This window comes from the organism of the source record quoted next, unplaced genomic scaffold (genome assembly GCF_019419815.1).
Source record: "Pyrus x bretschneideri cultivar Hongxiangsu unplaced genomic scaffold, Pyrus_bretschneideri_v1 Contig34, whole genome shotgun sequence".
Taxonomy (NCBI): domain Eukaryota; kingdom Viridiplantae; phylum Streptophyta; class Magnoliopsida; order Rosales; family Rosaceae; genus Pyrus; species Pyrus x bretschneideri.
The window spans coordinates 5,083,075-5,100,415 of NW_025999657.1; the positions used below are offsets into that span (position 1 = coordinate 5,083,075).

Consider the following 17,341-nt stretch of genomic DNA (forward strand, 5'->3'; position numbering starts at 1 on the left):
TATGACGCTAGAATATAAATGAGTTTCACCTAATCGTTATGAACTTATATTCACAAGTAGTGGAGGTTGCTTATAAACAATCGCGTTAAATGAATTCTTGGCACGAGTTTCATGCTCATCATAGTAACGAATGCCTCGTCAACACTTATAGTTTTCATAATGCTTAATGATCTTTGATTGTATCTTTATTGTGCTTTTCACGTATCATTTTCTCCGTGCTCAGCTACGTATTTATTGGTTTACAAGGAGCAACTTAATAACAACAATTTTTCTTTACCTTACCCCAGTTCTTGGGTCAAGGATTTCAATACTTGCAATGTAGACTAGGAAGGGATTTCTCTTCCTAGACTGGATTGTGCGTCCGTCTCCAATGAAGCTTACACAAAAGTTCTTCAAGACTTGGTCATCAACATGTGGGTTAGAAACACTTTTTTAAATCCTTTTGTCAGATCTTATGATTTGAACTTGAGTGTTTCGATCAAACTACCTTGGCTTGCTTAGCCAAAGCATTTCGCGTATCGAAGCTTCATTTGAATAAAATTCCTCTTAAGGATTTCCTAGTGTGGATGCCCCCCTTCAAACATGCTAATATACAATGTTGCATAACATACTTAACTAAGTATGTCGATTCGGGATAGAAGTAGTGATACTCAGAGTCGGAGTTCAAAGGCACCTTAAGATAATTTCCAGATTGCCCTTTCGACTATTCGTTTGAATGGCGTAAAGCCCAGGTTTGAATTTTATAACCCACAATCTTGCTAGTTGTATAAACTTTCCGAATGCTGGATGATACATTGGATTTTTGGGTCAGAGCGCTATGTGCCCGTAGCCCTCGCCAATCATAAATGTACTTATTACGATTCGAGTTTCCTAACTTGCTAACCGTTCAAGACAGGATGGGCTAAGAAAGGCTCCTCTAACAGTATTACTTTGAATTTTTTAGACTTCCATTCATGCAAAGCTTTCAAAGTTTATGCCTTGTTTGTGGTGAATGAGATATTCCCAGCATCACCGAAAAGGGAAAGAGAGTAAAACGTTGAATCATAAAGCAAGTGAACTTTGTAACTTCTTTGTTGAAACTGATTGATAAGGGGGTGTGATTGAATCCAGAAATGATTGCCTACATATCTCCAGGATAGATAATCAAATCACTGGTTTAGTTTTAAGAAAAAGATGATATAATATAAAAATTACATCAGGGATCACTTTTGATGATAAGCCTATGGTGGGAAGTTAAGAGATGAGTTTTTCGTGGAGTTGTCTTCGTGCATACGGTAGTGTTGTGATTGAATTCGAATCAGACTGCCTACATATCCCTGGAAGGGAATTAAACCGCATATAGTTCGAATAGTGCATTTATGGATAGTACTTTTTGAGCTTGGCAATGTTCTATTTTTTGGTGATTGGAGTTTTATCCATATGTTCCAGATGATAGGTTCTTTTGCCTCTTACTTTGGCGATCTTGTACAATCATTGCCAGTTTGCCTTCTCCTGGAATTTTGGTATTCTCAAAAAAAAAATTTAGGACTAAATCCCCATCTTGCAAGCTCCTAGGCTAGACACCTTTATTGTAATATGATCGAATTTGCAACTAATAGGCTACTAGCCGGACTTGAGCGCATTCTTGACTGTCATCTGCAAAGTCAAGATTAGTCTTCAGGATCCCTGCATTTTCTAGGATGGTCTGTTCTTCAGTATGCAAATTTGGCATAATTGTGACTTGAACTTAGATTATGGCCTCCGTTTCGTAGGCCATGGAGAATGGTGTTTCCCCCGTGGCTTTCCGGATTGTCATGCGGTACACCTATAGAACTCCAAGCAACTCTTCTAGCCTTTTGCTTTTCTTTCTATTCTTTTCTTTAAATATTGCATAATGGTCTTGTTCAAGGTATCTATCTCACCGTCGCCATGTGGCTACCTCAAAGTGGAGGTGAGATGACAGATCCTAACCTCTTTGAACCACTATGTGACTTCAAAGTTGGTAAACTGTAACCCGCTGTCTATGAGTATTGTGAATCGGAAGATGATGTTCTTCCAAATGAAGGATTTAATGATTGTGGAGTGATTCTTGTTAAAGGCTTCGTTTTTATCTACTTCTAGAAGTAATTTGTTGCTACTATCAAGCATTGTTTGTTCCTTTAAGCCTTCTTAAGGGGTCCGACAGGTCGATGCTCCATTGCATGAATGATCATAAACTTGTCAAAGTATTGAGTCATTCTACGTGTTGATGCTTCATAGAGGCGTACCTTTGGCATTTGTCATAACTTTGGGTACAGCTAGTTACATCCTGCCGCATAATAGGTCAATCGTATCTTGCGGTCATCACTTTATGAGCCAGCGATTATTCACCCGTTTGGTTTCCACATACTACGGAGTGGATATCACTCAAGACTTGCAGGTCGACTTTTGGTGTGACACACAAATTATGGGGTCTTAAGTATGAGCATCGGTAGAGCATTCTATGGATGATTGTGTATCTTGAGGCTTTTTAGACCAACCTTCTAGGTAAGTGGCAATCCTCCGGTAGTTTTCCTTCTCGTATGTAGTTGATGGTTATGTTTATCCAACTTTCTCGAGCGTCGATACAGCGGCCACCTCTGACTCCATTTCGTGGACACTTAAGACTTCCAAATATTCGAAGATGATTGTTCATTAGAGGAAGCAATCCACATTTGAACGAGTGCATCAACGTGGCTATTTTCTCTTTTAAGGATCTGTGTAATTTCATATTTTTTTAATCTTTCAATGAGTGTTTTAACCTTTCTTAGGTAGAGCCTCATTGTAGGATAGTCACCAGCATAATCCTATATGACCTGATTAACTAGGAGTCTATAAGCATTGAGCCATCATTAATCAGTAATTCTTGTACATAGAGCTCTTTCGCGACTCTGAGATCTACCAAAAGTGCCTTGTACTTCGCTTCATTGTTGCTTTAAACTAGAGTTTTTGAGCCTGTTCGAGTGTGGAGTCGTCTGGCGTCTGCAACCATTCCTATGCCAGCTCCATTTATATTCGACGATCAATCAACATAAAGTTTCCAAAGGTAGAGATTTTCTTGGAAAGCTTTGGGTGCTTGTTGCATTCGTAGTATCTTGGGCTGCCGGTGTGAACTTAGCCACGAAGTCCGCTAGTACTTAATGTTTTAGTAATGTCCTAGGCCGGTAAACTATCTTGTGTTGTCCTAGTTCAATAGCCTATTTAGTAACTCTGACCAAGGCGTCAGGGCTGTGCAAGATCGCAATGGGTTATTAGTCATGTAGACCACTCTAAACAACTGGAAATATGGTCGGAGTTTTCTGGGTGCCGTTACCAATGCCAAGATGAGTTTTCCCATTTTCTGATATCTTGTCTCTTGTTCTAGAATAATGTTTGATATATAACATACCAGTTTTTTGCTCCCCCGTGTCTTCTCGAATCAGAGCTGCACTCACCGCACAGTCAGATACAGCCAGGTATAAGTATAAGTCTTCTCTATCAATTAGTTTGGACAACAACTGGGGTTTAGAGAGGTATTCTTTGAGCTTCATAAAGGCTTTTTTCGCATTCGTCAGTCTAAAGCAATCCCTTGCTCTTCTTTATCACTGTAAAGAATGGCTTACACTTGTTAGTGGATCATGAAAGGGACCTGTTGAAGGGTTGATGCTCGCCTTGTTAGGCTTTATGTTTCTTTCATAGCTCTAGGCGACTTCATTTCAATGATGGCCTTGATTTGGTCTATTTTGTATTAAACTCAGTATATCCTGGCATCAGAGATTTGCATCTTGACAACAAAAGCGCCATCGAGGAGAAAGTGGGCAGTTTCTAGTCTGGAGACCATGGGGGTCTTGGGGTGTTTTCCTTCTCGCATCATTTACCTTCCCTTCCGTGCCTTTTGGAAGTGTTCATGTTTTCCCACTATACGTTGACGCCAGAGAACAACCTCCCTCCTGCATACCAGGTAAGGGGTAAGCTTTAGGGGTTTTTTGGCCTCTCCTGGCGTACCTTTGAAACAAATTCTTGGGCCAACTTGCTTAGATGTTGACCTGTCACCCTTGGGGTAGCCTAAGTAGTCGAGTTTTTGAAACAAGCGATTATGTCTTTGATAATCTTCATCTTTTTGTCTTGCTTAGTAAGTCTTCCCCGTTCTATGGATCGCAAATTCTTTTGGAGATCCACTGTTCTAAAAATCCCACGGCCTAGGCGCTAAGTGGCTGGCCACCACCCTCATTAATGCCTAGGAGTTTGAAAATTAAGAAAGTGAGCTTAGACCTACTAAGGCGCCCGCCTAGATTACCAAGGCACTCGCCTAGTTTGCGGCTCACTTAGAAGGAAAATATATGACTTTCATTTTGCATTTTATTTTTTTTCAATGAATTGTAAGAGTCTTGTTGAATACTTAAATGAACACACATTATATGTATATTCACTATAATATATATGTCATTCTATTTTGTAGTTTATGATATATTTTAAGTATAAACACACTTATTTACACGAAATATAATAGATTTACTTAAATCCATCTAGTCCGCCTAGCCCCAGCCTACCACCCAACTAGTGCCTAGTGTCTTTTAGAACCATGTGGATATCCTTCATTGATGTGTGTATATTCAGTACACCATTGTAGACCTAATCCATAAAAGAGGCATCTTCTTTATTCAGGTTGGTGGCTTGACCATAAGGTGATCGTCTAGATATAAGTTCCATAGCATAGAGTGATATAGTCGAGAGGAATAAGAGTTCTCTCTCAATGAAAGTACCAATTGTTAGAGTCAAATTCGTGCACCGCCGTGAATGATGGTTATGCACAAACTCAAGCAACCTGCAAAACAGTAAACAACCTTGACCAAGCTTGAGGCCAGGGGGTGGGTGTGTGTGCTGGCCAAAGGCTTTCCAATGGTTAAGTTAGCGAATAGTTTTATACTCTAGCAGTGGGCAAGAGAATTAAAGTTTTTAGATTGCATTATCATAGATGAACCCTAGATTGGTGTACTTATACCTTAGGGAAAGAGACCTTTTTAGGATAGAATCCTGGTTCTAAGCCGGGAGAATCCTAAAGGATATTTAGAAGTAGATATTGCACCCTCTTAGGTTATGGTTACTTGAGGCGCACATCAATCCCTAGATTGTAGGAACTCCAAGACTTATAATGATCTGATTAGGTCTATATCAAGATCATATCGCATGTCTTAGGGAACAAGTATAGTCATCTGGCGAAATCGCTTAGACTCCGCCAACTACCCTAGAATAGGGTGATGGTGGCACCGCTATTCCGTCTAATCTAGCTCTGCCCAAAGCTAGTGAGTCCATGATCGGACGTCTGACATAACTATATTCAGATCAACCTTACTCTGGCCCTAAAAAATCATGGTCCCATATTGACCACCATTAACCATTGATCGTCGTTGACTATTGCTCACTAGTGTTGACCAACGATAAGGATTCAATCTCATTTATGCGAGATTAAATTCTATGACTATTAATGTAGTAAGGTTTTTTTAGTAGTTGAAATTGCCAAACAAACATTTTTTTAGCAGGTTACCCACGAGTAAATCTGTTAAAACTTCATTATTAGCAGATTCTTAAAGGGTAACCCGATAACGACCCCAATTGGTTAACGTGTTGATCTGAAACCTATTATTTTCATGTCGTTTTGTATTGAATTAACAAGTCATGCAAGAAATTACCAGGTCAAATTAGTGTTATGGTCTTATCACCCCAACTTTATCCTCACCTTGCATTCAAGCAAAACCATCATCATTCAGAAACCTTCTCGGTCTAATTTGTGAAGTCCCAATTTGTTTCAACCGAAAATAATTCTCCTATACAAAATCAGACTACCACTTATATAGGTAACAAATTGCAAACTAATAAAACAGGGATCAACTAGGTAATTTAGCTTAAGGTTCAAAACCCTACACAAACACGTTGATCGGACTTAACCCATTTCCAAAGCCTATTGTCTCGCCTACACAAATCACAACATAAATGACCTATCTTACATGCATTATATTTCCTAGTGTAAACGGTCATTTGTATAGGAGGTAAACTAGAAACTTCTTGTTGTATTATTGAATTGGAACGCAATGTAAAAAAATAATGTTTGGGTTAATATTTGAACTTTGGGTTGCAAGTGTGTGGGAGCCCAAAAACGCCAATTAAAGGAAGACTTGCCCGAGGCCCAGCATCAGCCCAAAGACAAATTGTTGCCTTAATGCATAGGCCATGTGCCTATGATTTAAGTGTCAAGTGATGGGGACTAACTCACAATCAACCAAAAAGCACTTTTCGGTGGCAATACAAGTAAAAAGCTGATGACTCACTACCCTTCAATTGCTTTCAGGCAGGAATAAAGCTACAGAAGTCGAGTTAATCTGCCTATAAAAGGAGGAAGAGGCCCCAGAGACAAGGACACTCAACCAATCAAACAAACAAATATGCAAACCTTGCTCTTAAGCCAGATTTGCATCTAAAAGCTATAATCAGCCCAGATCTCAATCCTTTTCAGGATCATTCCCCACAAAAGCCATCTTTTGTCTAGTTTAAAAGCTCTGCTATCATCCCTAGTGGCGTAGTATCGATTCCCTCGTGTAAACTTGTTTACCATCTATCCCTTCTTAGCATATAAACCCTGTAAACTCAAAAAAGAAGTGATTACAAGAAGTTCAACCTTGCCCGACAAGGTGAAATCTTGCTCAAAGCTCTTTGTTTGTTTTTATAAGTTAATAGATCTATTGCTTAATGTATTCTCTAGCATGTATTCAATTCATATTCATCTGTTTTCCTACTGCCTAGATCTAGTTACCTAAATGAATATGCCTATATTTAAAACCAATCTATAACCGAGTAGATGACTTAAGGGGATCTAGAGTCCTCTCACTTGAACATATAAGACTATGAACTGAAAGTCCTTGGTCACAAGGCAAGAAAATGAACTTAATGTGGACTGAACCCATCCACGACAATCCTTTGATAACAAGAAGTCCGAGTAACTTGAGGCGCAAGTAATCAACTAAAACATATTTGTTCTACATCTGCTATATTGAGGTAGTAGTGGCACGCTTGTCACTCAGTTAGCTTTGATTGCAAGCCTCGAGGCCTACACATAAGGCCCTACAAAGGCACATTTCAAAACTAACTCTATCCTCTTCTCGTACCACATTAGCAAGTAAGAGCCTGATTACACATCCAAAGTGCCAATCCCTTGAGAAGATGTGCTGAGAGCCGAGGAACCCTCTCCTGAGAAATCTTCGCCCCAACAAATACTACATCTAATAAGTAGTAATGACATTTATCATTGAACAAATTAACTTGATGAAATTGGAAAAATGAGAATGTAGTGACAGTAAGGACTTTATTTTTCCTTTCATTTCATTGTCCAACACACGATTCTTTATTTTTTATTTTTTAAAAAGAGACAACTGGTGGCAAGTCACAATTATCAACTCCTTTTGGGTTCGAAGAGGCTATTAGGAATTTCACCCTACCCAATAAAGCAGACTCACCAGCTCGCAAGATCGAACCTAAAACTTTCCACATTTTTTTTTACTGAGGAGTCGCAGTCCACGCCCTCCACTGGATCACTTGCTGTGATTCCCAAAACATGATTTTATCGCAATGTTTTAGAGCCCTTTATGTAAGTAATTTGACGTGGCAACATGTGGCATAGCAGCAACCAAAGAACAAAAACACGTATGTGTGCTCATCCTAACCACAAAAAGAAAGGATACAGATGTGGTTCATCCCAAGTTCGAATTAAACCCTTCTAATCCAATTCCTTTACATCCTTGGATAAACAATTTGTCATGGCACTCACTTTTGTCTCCCCGCTATCCATTAAATCCTTAACAAGTTGTTCTTCCAGTTCCAAGGCTCCTCCAGTTCGTCTATCATCCCTCTCCAACAAGCACTTTTCTGTAGTCTGTCAGATAGACCCTGCAAAGAGACACCATTTTCATGGTAACTACTACTTTTCTATAATCTCTAACCAAATGATTTTCACTCTCATTTTCTCCTGCTGCACTACCCTTCTGGTTTCTGTCTCTTGATTCGCCGTTGATTTATTCAATCAAGTGGCAAGAAACGAGAGGGGGAGTGCGAAGGGAGTTATAGGGAGCGTGGAAATCATTTCCCGATTTTTATTATGTCTTGTGTTCCAAGCATACTAGCTTACTGAATTGCCTTAAAAAGGTAGGTTGTTCCAACAAGCAAAACAAGACCAATAATGCAGAGTCAAAAAACTGGAAAAATATTGTTTCAGCAGCATTGGCCGCTGCAGTTATTAGCTTTAGCTCTGGCAATATGCCTGCCATTGCTGATCTCAATAAATTTGAAGCTGAGACACCTGGTGAATTTGGAATTGGATCAGCAGCCCAATTTGGATCTGCAGACCTCAGGTGATCACTCCTATCTGTTTTCGAAAGCTGTTTGTTGTAACCATTTTTGGGTTTTGAATAGTGGGTTGAAAAATTCCCTTCCATATTCTTGTTTTGCAGGAAAGCTGTGCATGTGAACGAAAATTTCAGGTAATTTTTAATCTCTGAATGATTTAGTCCACAATTTAAACAGGTTTTGTACCGATACGGATGTAAGGGAAATAAGTAAGATTATTTAGTATCTGCATTTTCACATCAATGTAAACCGACCTTTACAGAAGAGCCAATTTCACATCTGCGGATATGAGGGAATCTGATTTCAGTGGTTCAACTTTCAATGGTGCATACATGGAGAAAGCTGTTGCATATAAGGCAAATTTCGCAGGTAAGAACATCGCATTATACAAATGAATCGAAATCCCAACATGAACAATTGAATGACTAGAAGCATAGTTAGTTCATTTCCATTGAAGTTATAGCTGTCCTTCCCGGAATGTTAGAAGACAGAAAAAAATCCAAGCTGTTTTACTCGAGCAATATGTGTAGTAACTCCCTGTATATCAGTAAAAGCAAGACGTGTAGGCGAATCTACTCGTCAAGTTCCCCATTTAGGCCATGTATAATATGCATGACCATACTAGACTTGAAGGACTAATGAGGTTAGGTATATGTTTTAGACATCAACCTCTTACTTTATATTAGTCCATTTTAATCCTCCACGTTAGAAAAACATCTATGGTACTTGATTTCACATGAAATCTAGTTATTTTATCTCATCTAATTTTGTCTAGTCGTGCATATCAATCACGGGAATCAGATTACTTTCCTAGTACTTCAGACACCATCTTCTGTTTCTACACCAGTTATCTTGCTTCCCAAACTTTCAGTTTTAAAATTAGCATTACTTGAAAGCCTTCTTGTTTTTTGCATATGAAATCGTTTGTCATTCGCCATTGGAACTCTATTCAATTCGTTTTTGGAGAGCCTCCATTGAATTCTGAACGTAGAGTGTTCGCTGCTTTGGCAAATTGTTTCCCAGAGCAAACAGGAAGACCTGTAATTTGTTACCAAAGCATAAAGACAACAAAAAAGAACCTCGCTTAACAATGCATGTTTGCTTATCGTGATCCAGGATCGGTATCGTTTCTACGATCCTTTTGCATATTGCCGTAGAACTAAACAGATTTTTCACGACTGTACATATAAGAAATCTTATATTTGTCAATTTCTTTTGACATTTCACAGGTGCGGATTTGAGCGACACATTGATGGATCGTATGGTATTGCCTGAAAGCCGAGCATAAACTCTCAAGCATTTAACTTTGCCATGTTTTTAGGCATTCTTTTGAGAGTAATCTTAAGAGTTAGCTGAAACAATACCTTGTTTCAATTCCATTGCTCAAGAACTATAATGATCGCAGGTCCTTAATGAAGCTAATCTCAAAGACGCCGTGCTAGTTAGATCGGTTCTCACCCGCAGTGATCTCGGGGGTGCCCTCATTGAAGGAGCTGATTTCAGTGACGCCGTCTTGGACCTCCTCCAGAAGCAGGCACTGCATATTGCTCATGTCCAATTAGAACATATTTTCTTCAAAATCAGAACCTTATCCTTCAGTTTTCTCCAGCAGTAACGTTGTCTTGTTTAGCATGCAAATTCCTACTAATTCTAGAGTTTGTTCATACAGGCTCTTTGCAAGTATGCAAGTGGGACCAACCCAACGACAGGGGTGAGCACAAGAGCAAGCCTAGGCTGTGGGAACAGTCGCCGAAATGCTTATGGCAGTCCCTCTTCCCCTCTGCTAAGTGCTCCGCCTCAGAAGCTGCTTAACCGGGATGGATTCTGTGATCAAGGCACTGGTCTTTGTGATGTAAAATGATAGCAAGGCATGTTAATCAGTCCTATAAACGCCATTGATCATATACCATATCCTGTATTGATATCCATGTGAGGAAAATGAAAATGCAGAACCAAAACAACTGTACATCCAAACATCACAATTTCTGTATGCTACGTGCGAACTGAATTGTACATCCATGTGCTAACCCGAATATCCATGTTAATCGGTCGTACAAACGCCATTTATCACATGCGCGCAAACTGTATATACCACATCGCTACTGTATGCTACAATTCAGAACATAACATCTGAAGTAACACGAGTCGCAACTTCAGAATCCCAAAAATCGGAAATCTCACCCGAACGAAACACCATAGACATGTTTGAAAGTAGTTTTGAATGGTTTAAAGTCTTCTAACAACTTTCAAGAAGTACATTGATTAAGTTCTCTAATGATTTCTAGAATATAACGTGGATTTTGGGTGAAAAAGTATCAAGCTTCTTACAAAAGCACTTTTAAGATGAAAACCCAAAATCAAGCCCGTCCTTTCTGTGAACTGTGGAAGACTATAAATGAATTCGGAAGGACGTATGTACCTTTTTTGTAGAAGTTTGAATCTCGACACGCTCCTACAAACACGAACAATTGCTTTGATCCTTTGTGTACGTCTAGAAGCTCGAAGATCATCGGGTTGCCTACAGTATATAGAGTTGCCCCTTGGTTTTCGCCTCCCAAGACCTAGGGCTGAAGTGATAGCCCTAGATACCTAACTAGAATATTTGAACTTTGGAAAAGCTTGTGTTTCTTGTGTTGTTTCTCTCGTTTCCCAAGTCTTCTTATATAGTGGTTGGAAAGAGGATTCAACGACTAAAAATACCCATAAAAATTCCAAGCATATTCTAGTCTGAATTACTCTTGATTTCCTTATGTGGGTGAAATATCCATTTAATGTTTGAAAGTAGTTTTGAATGGTTTAAAGTCTTCGAACAACTTTTGATAGAAAAACTTAAAAAGTACTAATTCAAGAAGTACATTGTTTAAGCTATCCAATGCTTTTCTAGAATATAACTTGGAAAGTATCATGTTTGTTACAAAAGCAGTTTTAAGATGAAAGCCCAAAATCAAAGCCCGTCCTCTTTGTGGACAAAGTTTCTTGGGCTGGTCTGTACATCAAGATGGAAGCCCAAAATCAAACCCCGAACCCGATTTGGGTTAACACCCTACGGCTCCACGAGCCCAAGTCGAGTGCATATTCGGGTTAACACCCAAACTGTAATAAATATTCCAAAAATTAAAGTAAGTGTGATGACATCATTGGAGGCCAACTCAACTACAGATGGGCGAATATAAGAGAATCTGATTTCAGTGGTTCAACTCTCGATGGTGCATACATGGAGAAAGCTGCCGCATACATACGAGGAAACTCTGCAAGGAGAGTTTCCTTGCAAAGTGAATGACTACAAGTATTAATCGAAATCCCACTATGAACAAGTGAATAATCGAAATCCCACTATGAACAAATGAATGACTACAAGTATAAATAGCTTTAGCTACTTATCATCCAGTATATATTTGCGTCCGAAACACCGGTACATCCAAACTTCACAGAACCGTAACTATGCAACACATTTGAAACAGCAGGCATCAGTTGATGGTTATGATCATATCGTGAAAAGAAATATATCGATGAGGAAAAAGTTTACATTCTCTTGTTCACGCAAGCACGTATATTGAAAAACTCCAGCTAATTATGGCAACCAATCTATCAGAAAGTTCGATATCAACATCAATTTATATCGGGGCAGCCACGAGTTCCTTACCACAACACAACAAACTAAACAAATCCAAAGATGAGAACCAAGGAAACTAGCAAATGAACCACTTTAGCATTTCATAGCAAATGATATGTTACACAATTACAAAACCACGTCACTTACCGTAAACTGTACAATTCAGAAGACAGTATCTCAAGTATGACAAAACAGAGAACAAAGACATCTGCACAGTAGACAATATCAGTTTCAAGGAAGAGTGGGAACTCTTTTAGTAGGACTTTGCAAAAATAGCTACTTCCTCTGCACCGTTACCAGTCATCAAGCATGTTTTAATCCCTTCCGGCTGTTCAAAAGGAAAACACCTAATGGTTGCCCCTGTTTCTTCTTTTACTTTTAACTCATCTTTGTCACTGCACCAATTATTGGAGATGCATATTAATAACAGAAACACAATTCACCCCAGCTAGCATACATAATAAAGCGAATCAGTCAATTATTAAAATAAGCCAGGGATAAAAATACCTAGCCGACCAAGGACCTCTTGCCCATATTCCCTGGGAGATTGCAACTTTGAGTTCGTCATATGAGCTGACATCCACAATATTACTGCAAAAAAAAAACAAAAAAAAACAAAAAAAAAAAAAAAAAGTCTTCTGGTCAATGCCTACATAGTTTTTCCAACGAAGTGCAAAAGTAACATGTGTTAAGGTCATACAAAGGAGAAAACATCTTAAGACTAAAGAGAAGTAATGCGTGTTACCATCAATTCTTTTTAGAGAAATGACTTTCACGCACCCTTTTTCTCTCCTACACACACCTGTTTATTTCTGGCCATTGGATTGAATAAATCAAGAGACAGAAAAATAAGCAGGGGTGTGCAGAAGAAGAAACTGGGGTGTGAAAAATCACTTCCCTTTTTACTACTAATGTTTCATAATATTCTATGCAAGTAGCATCTTAAGACTATAAAGAGTAACTGACAATGGAGCCAGAACACACCTATCTCGGAATGATTTTGCTTTTTCCACAAGTGATGACTGGATCTCATCCAACTTGTCCTTGACATAAGCCTTCAAAACCGAGGGCTCCATTGATATTCCGAAGACTTTCCCTTGTTTTCCAGGAACATCTCTTCTACATATAACCAGTCTGGCTTGAAACATCACGAGGGCCAATTTCAATTCTTAAAGGGACTCCCTACAAAATCAAGGGGTGTTGACGAGATAATTGACAGTAAGACAACATTGTCAGGCATTCATTTTTATCTTACAAGAATAGATCCAATATATTATTTGTACCTGCACCAGAATAAGTACCTAAACTCACCGAAAATATACATTCAATCTTGACCAATGCCAGTTTAAGAATGAGAAAAGGTAGATTTTATTCATACAAGTGTCCGGCGAACATCCCAGTGTTATCTCAGGCAAGTCAAGTCAAGCAACAAGAATGAAGAGATGGCTAATAGATGATATCATTTCAACTCATCTCTCCGAGAGCTTGTAAATATAAAAGATGCTCGAGTATAAGAATGAAATAAACCTTCATCTCCCAGAAATTGAATTTCCATCCTGGGGTTCTCTGATCAGAGTCATCGAGTTTAACTCTAATGTCTGCAGTCTGCAATGCTTCTTTTACGGATGATGCAGCATTCAGAACTCCTCTATCATCATCCTTCTTCCAAATTGGTGTGATCACCACCTAGAAACAACCAATGATGTTTTTGAGAAGAAAGGGCATGCATGCCAACAAACTGGGCACGTGAAAGTTTGAAACACTCTAAACAATGACAATAAAATTGAACTTTAACAAGGCATCCATTCTTAACAGAACAAAGAATACTACAACTACATAATTTTTTAGAGTGGGAGAAATAGCAATCCAACTACTATACATCAGAAGACCAAAAGAAAGATTAATTTGTCCCAAAATTTTCTCAGCCAAACAACAAACTATACATTACAAAGTGGACAAATACAGAATCTGGATAAAGAATCTCAAGCAGAAGGAGCCATACATTGATGGATTAGATGGCCACATCCATAGATAAGCCATCATCCATATGCTATTTTATTAAGCAATAACAAAAAGAACCAAGTCCATGAAGTTTTCACATGTCAAACCAGAGTTTCTTGGATTGCAACGAATAAAAATGGAATGTACTTTTTCTCTCTATACTCAGAAATTTCCAATATGTGAGATACATCTTTGAAATTTGCTTTACAATAGCAAGGGGGCAAAGAATAGACAACATTGCTTATCTAGGATATATTCTATAACAAAAAGAACCCAGTCAGTGGAGTTCTCAGTTGTCAAAACAGAGTTTGTTGCATTGCAACGTCTTGAATGGAGTGTACTTTTTCTCTTCCAAGCTGTGAGATACACCTTTGAAATTTGCTATATAATAGTGAGACGAAGAATAGACAAAATTGCTTATCTAGAACATATACTATAGTTAGATAACTTAGACAACATCAACATTCTTATGCTCATATTCGCATTTAGTCAGTTCACATCCATTGCATTTGCAGAATATAAAGTAGCAATGATCAAATGTCTATAAATAGTAGTTTTAAGTTTAACCAAAGTAAAGAAAAGTTTCCAGCTATCCTCAGTCTACAACAGCACATTATTCCCAGAAAGCAGAAATTATAATGACATTTATGTATAATAGATGTATTTCAAAAAAAAAAAAAAAAAAAGTCTTGAACTATAGACAGTCTTACTGCAGCTTTGGATACATATCCATATAAGCAAAGCACCAACTTTAGGAATATGCATTAGCAACACAAAATGCATAAAGGTCTCCAACTTTAGCTTACCTGTATTGGTGCAATCTTTGGGGGAAGCATTAAACCTGTATCATCTCCATGGGTCATGATAATACCACCAACAAAACGGGTACTAACTGCCCCAGAAGTCTGCCACACATGTTGCCTCTGTCCACTTTCACCAGTAAACTTTGCAAGCACCCATTTTGGTCAAATGGGTCATGTACAATTAAAGCATACTAGACCAGTAGCCAATCAACACAAAAAAGTTATACAAATTGAAGACTATAAAAAGGAGAATTAAGATCATATAAATGAGGTTTTGATTTGTTGAAGCATTTGAAATAAAACAAAGAACCGCACTAGCATATTTAAATACCTGTGTTCCAAAGGCACGAGAGAAGTTCTGCCCAAGATTGTGGCTGGTGCCAGCCTGTAGTGCCTTCCTATCACCCATCATAGCCTTCTATTGTATAGGTCCTAACAGCACCAGCAAATGTTTCAATTTTTGACTTTCGACCTGCAATAACAGGTATTGCAGTTTCCTCATAAGAAAAAATGGTACTCATTTCACAACTGGTTTAGAAGCAGTCGTTATGTCAGAAGCAAACCTCTTTCTCTGCCTCCTCTGGAGTAGCATGAGCAGTATGTCCCTCCTGCCAGAGAAATTCAAGTGTCCTCACAAAAGGTTTTGTCCGCATCTCCCATCTTGTCACATTTGCCCACTGGATTAATTAGAAATGAAATAAGACCAAAGTTTAATCCGAAAGTCACATTTGCCCACTGGATTAATTAGAAATGAAATAAGACCAAAGTTTAATCCAAAATTTTGTCGAAAGTTGAAGTGTGCTGTAATAGTGAGAAACAATCTTACTTGGTTAACCATAAGGGGAAGATCACGGTAACTATGAATCCACTGAGTGAACATGTGATTTACTATGGTTTCACTTGTGGGTCGAACCTGCACACCTTTGGTCACAGTTATTCAGTAGCTTTACTTATTCTAACACAATAGTTCGCTTTATAGTTTACAATCAAAACCAGAAAGCCGACAAGATTCCTTGATAGAGGATACATACCACAAGTTTTTCTTCAAGCTCCTTCCCTCCTCCTATTGTCACCACTGCTAATTCAGGACTAAACCCTTCAACATGGCTTGCTTCTTTCTCTATAAACGAATACGGTATAAACTGCAGCATTCCACATTATCCAAAAAATCAAAGTTTAACTCTTAAGCATTAACTAATCAAGGTTACAATAACATTGAAAAATCACTGTAAATTTGTAATACCTGTGGGAAGTACATGTTACTGTGGCCAGTCTCTTTGAATTTCACATTCAGATAATCCTACAGAATAAATAAAATTACTTTCAAACCCCTGAATCCAACAAATTTACAACAACAACAGAGGCGGCAGAGCTGGAATTACCTGAATGGCTTCCCAAATGGCGTAACCGTAGGGACGAATGACCATGGTGCCGCGAACCGGACCGTAATCGGCGAGCTCGGCTTGCTCAATGACATCGAGGTACCAAGCATTGAAGTCCTGCGACCGAGGAGAGACGGCTCGGTCCACGACTCGGTTGCTCTTCTGAGTCGGAGTGTCGACTCGGTCATTGGTTTTGTACACCGTGCTCTGACCGGAGAAAGAAGCGGAGTATACGGGTGTTCGGATGTGGTGGTGGCGACGGTCGAGAAGTGCCGGAGGACGGTGGGAGATGGAGGGGGAGAAGAGCGAGCTCAGATAAGGGATTCTCAGTGACACGACCATTTTCGGAGCTCGCGGGGAAGAGTAGGAAGAGAGGAAGATGAGGTTTATGACGTGGGTGTTGAGTGTGAGAGAGTACATTGTCTGTAATGGTGATTCCGGTTATGGACCGTTGATTAAATATCTAACCGTTTATAATGTTTTTGTGGCTGAAGATATTGAGGTAGTGGATTCTGGTCATTCTTCTTGTTCAGACTGGGTTTGGGTTTGGTAATATATTTGGGTTTGGGCAACTTTTTTATTCTAGTTTTGCTCCTCAATTTATATAAGGAGGAGTTCTTCCCTAAGATATTTTGTTATCGATTAACGGAAATTTGTCTTATGATTGAAATTATTCATATTATAAATTACTCTGTAAATATTATTTTTGTAAAAAATTAATAGAATATGTGATCTTTAAATCATCAAACTAGATAGAGACAAATATGATAAAAATATTGCAAACTCTCTATCTATTTGCTAAAATTGATTAACTAAATGATTTTATTTTTAATTAATATTTTGTAGAGATATTTATAGTATGAACAGTTCTAATCATAAGCATAAGCACAATGTTTTGTGAATCGATAATAAAATATTCTAAGGAAAAACTTCTCCTCAATCTTAAGGACCTAAGAGCCCGTTCGGTACTTCATTTGAGTTCAAAATTTTTAACATAAAAACTGTTTTTCAATTTTCAATCTAAGAACTTGTTTGGTAAGTCCCTTCTCAAAACTTGGACTCAAGAATAACTCAATAACTAGTCCAATATTTAAGAACAAGACAATTCAGTTTTTACTTCTTTTTCCTTTAGTCGCGAACTATTCTTTACACAATATATGCATGACATTGGC

General features: G+C 38.5%; 1 protein-coding gene and 1 pseudogene across 2 annotated transcripts; one reads left to right on the plus strand and one right to left on the minus strand.

Annotated features, from left to right (window-relative positions):
- The first annotated feature begins 7,727 nt into the window (after positions 1-7,727).
- Positions 7,728-10,383, plus strand: LOC103965217 (thylakoid lumenal protein TL20.3, chloroplastic). 2 transcript variants are annotated; one of them, XM_009378236.2, is made up of 7 exons: positions 7,728-7,938; positions 8,174-8,375; positions 8,475-8,504; positions 8,633-8,739; positions 9,600-9,634; positions 9,776-9,904; positions 10,040-10,383. In XM_009378236.2, exons 1-7 carry the CDS (start codon positions 7,785-7,787, stop codon positions 10,229-10,231), a joined length of 849 nt encoding a protein of 282 aa, XP_009376511.2. In that variant the 5' UTR covers positions 7,728-7,784; the 3' UTR covers positions 10,232-10,383. The 2 variants fall into 2 exon arrangements, with proteins under 2 accessions (XP_009376511.2, XP_009376512.1); XM_009378237.2 differs by having other exon boundaries at positions 7,797-7,938; positions 8,170-8,375.
- Positions 10,384-12,060: 1,677 nt separating this feature from the next.
- On the minus strand, positions 12,061-16,646 carry LOC103965228 (annotated as a pseudogene).
- Positions 16,647-17,341: the final 695 nt, after the last annotated feature.

Bases quoted from the DNA above. Each gene is read 5' to 3' on its own strand.
- LOC103965217 (XM_009378236.2), top strand. From the start codon at position 7,785: ATGGCACTCACTTTTGTCTCCCCGCTATCCATTAAATCCTTAACAAGT. The intron at 8,376-8,474 runs GTGATCACTCCT...CTTGTTTTGCAG, and splicing joins TTTGGATCTGCAGACCTCAG to GAAAGCTGTGCATGTGAACG. The intron at 9,905-10,039 runs GCACTGCATATT...TTGTTCATACAG, and splicing joins TGGACCTCCTCCAGAAGCAG to GCTCTTTGCAAGTATGCAAG.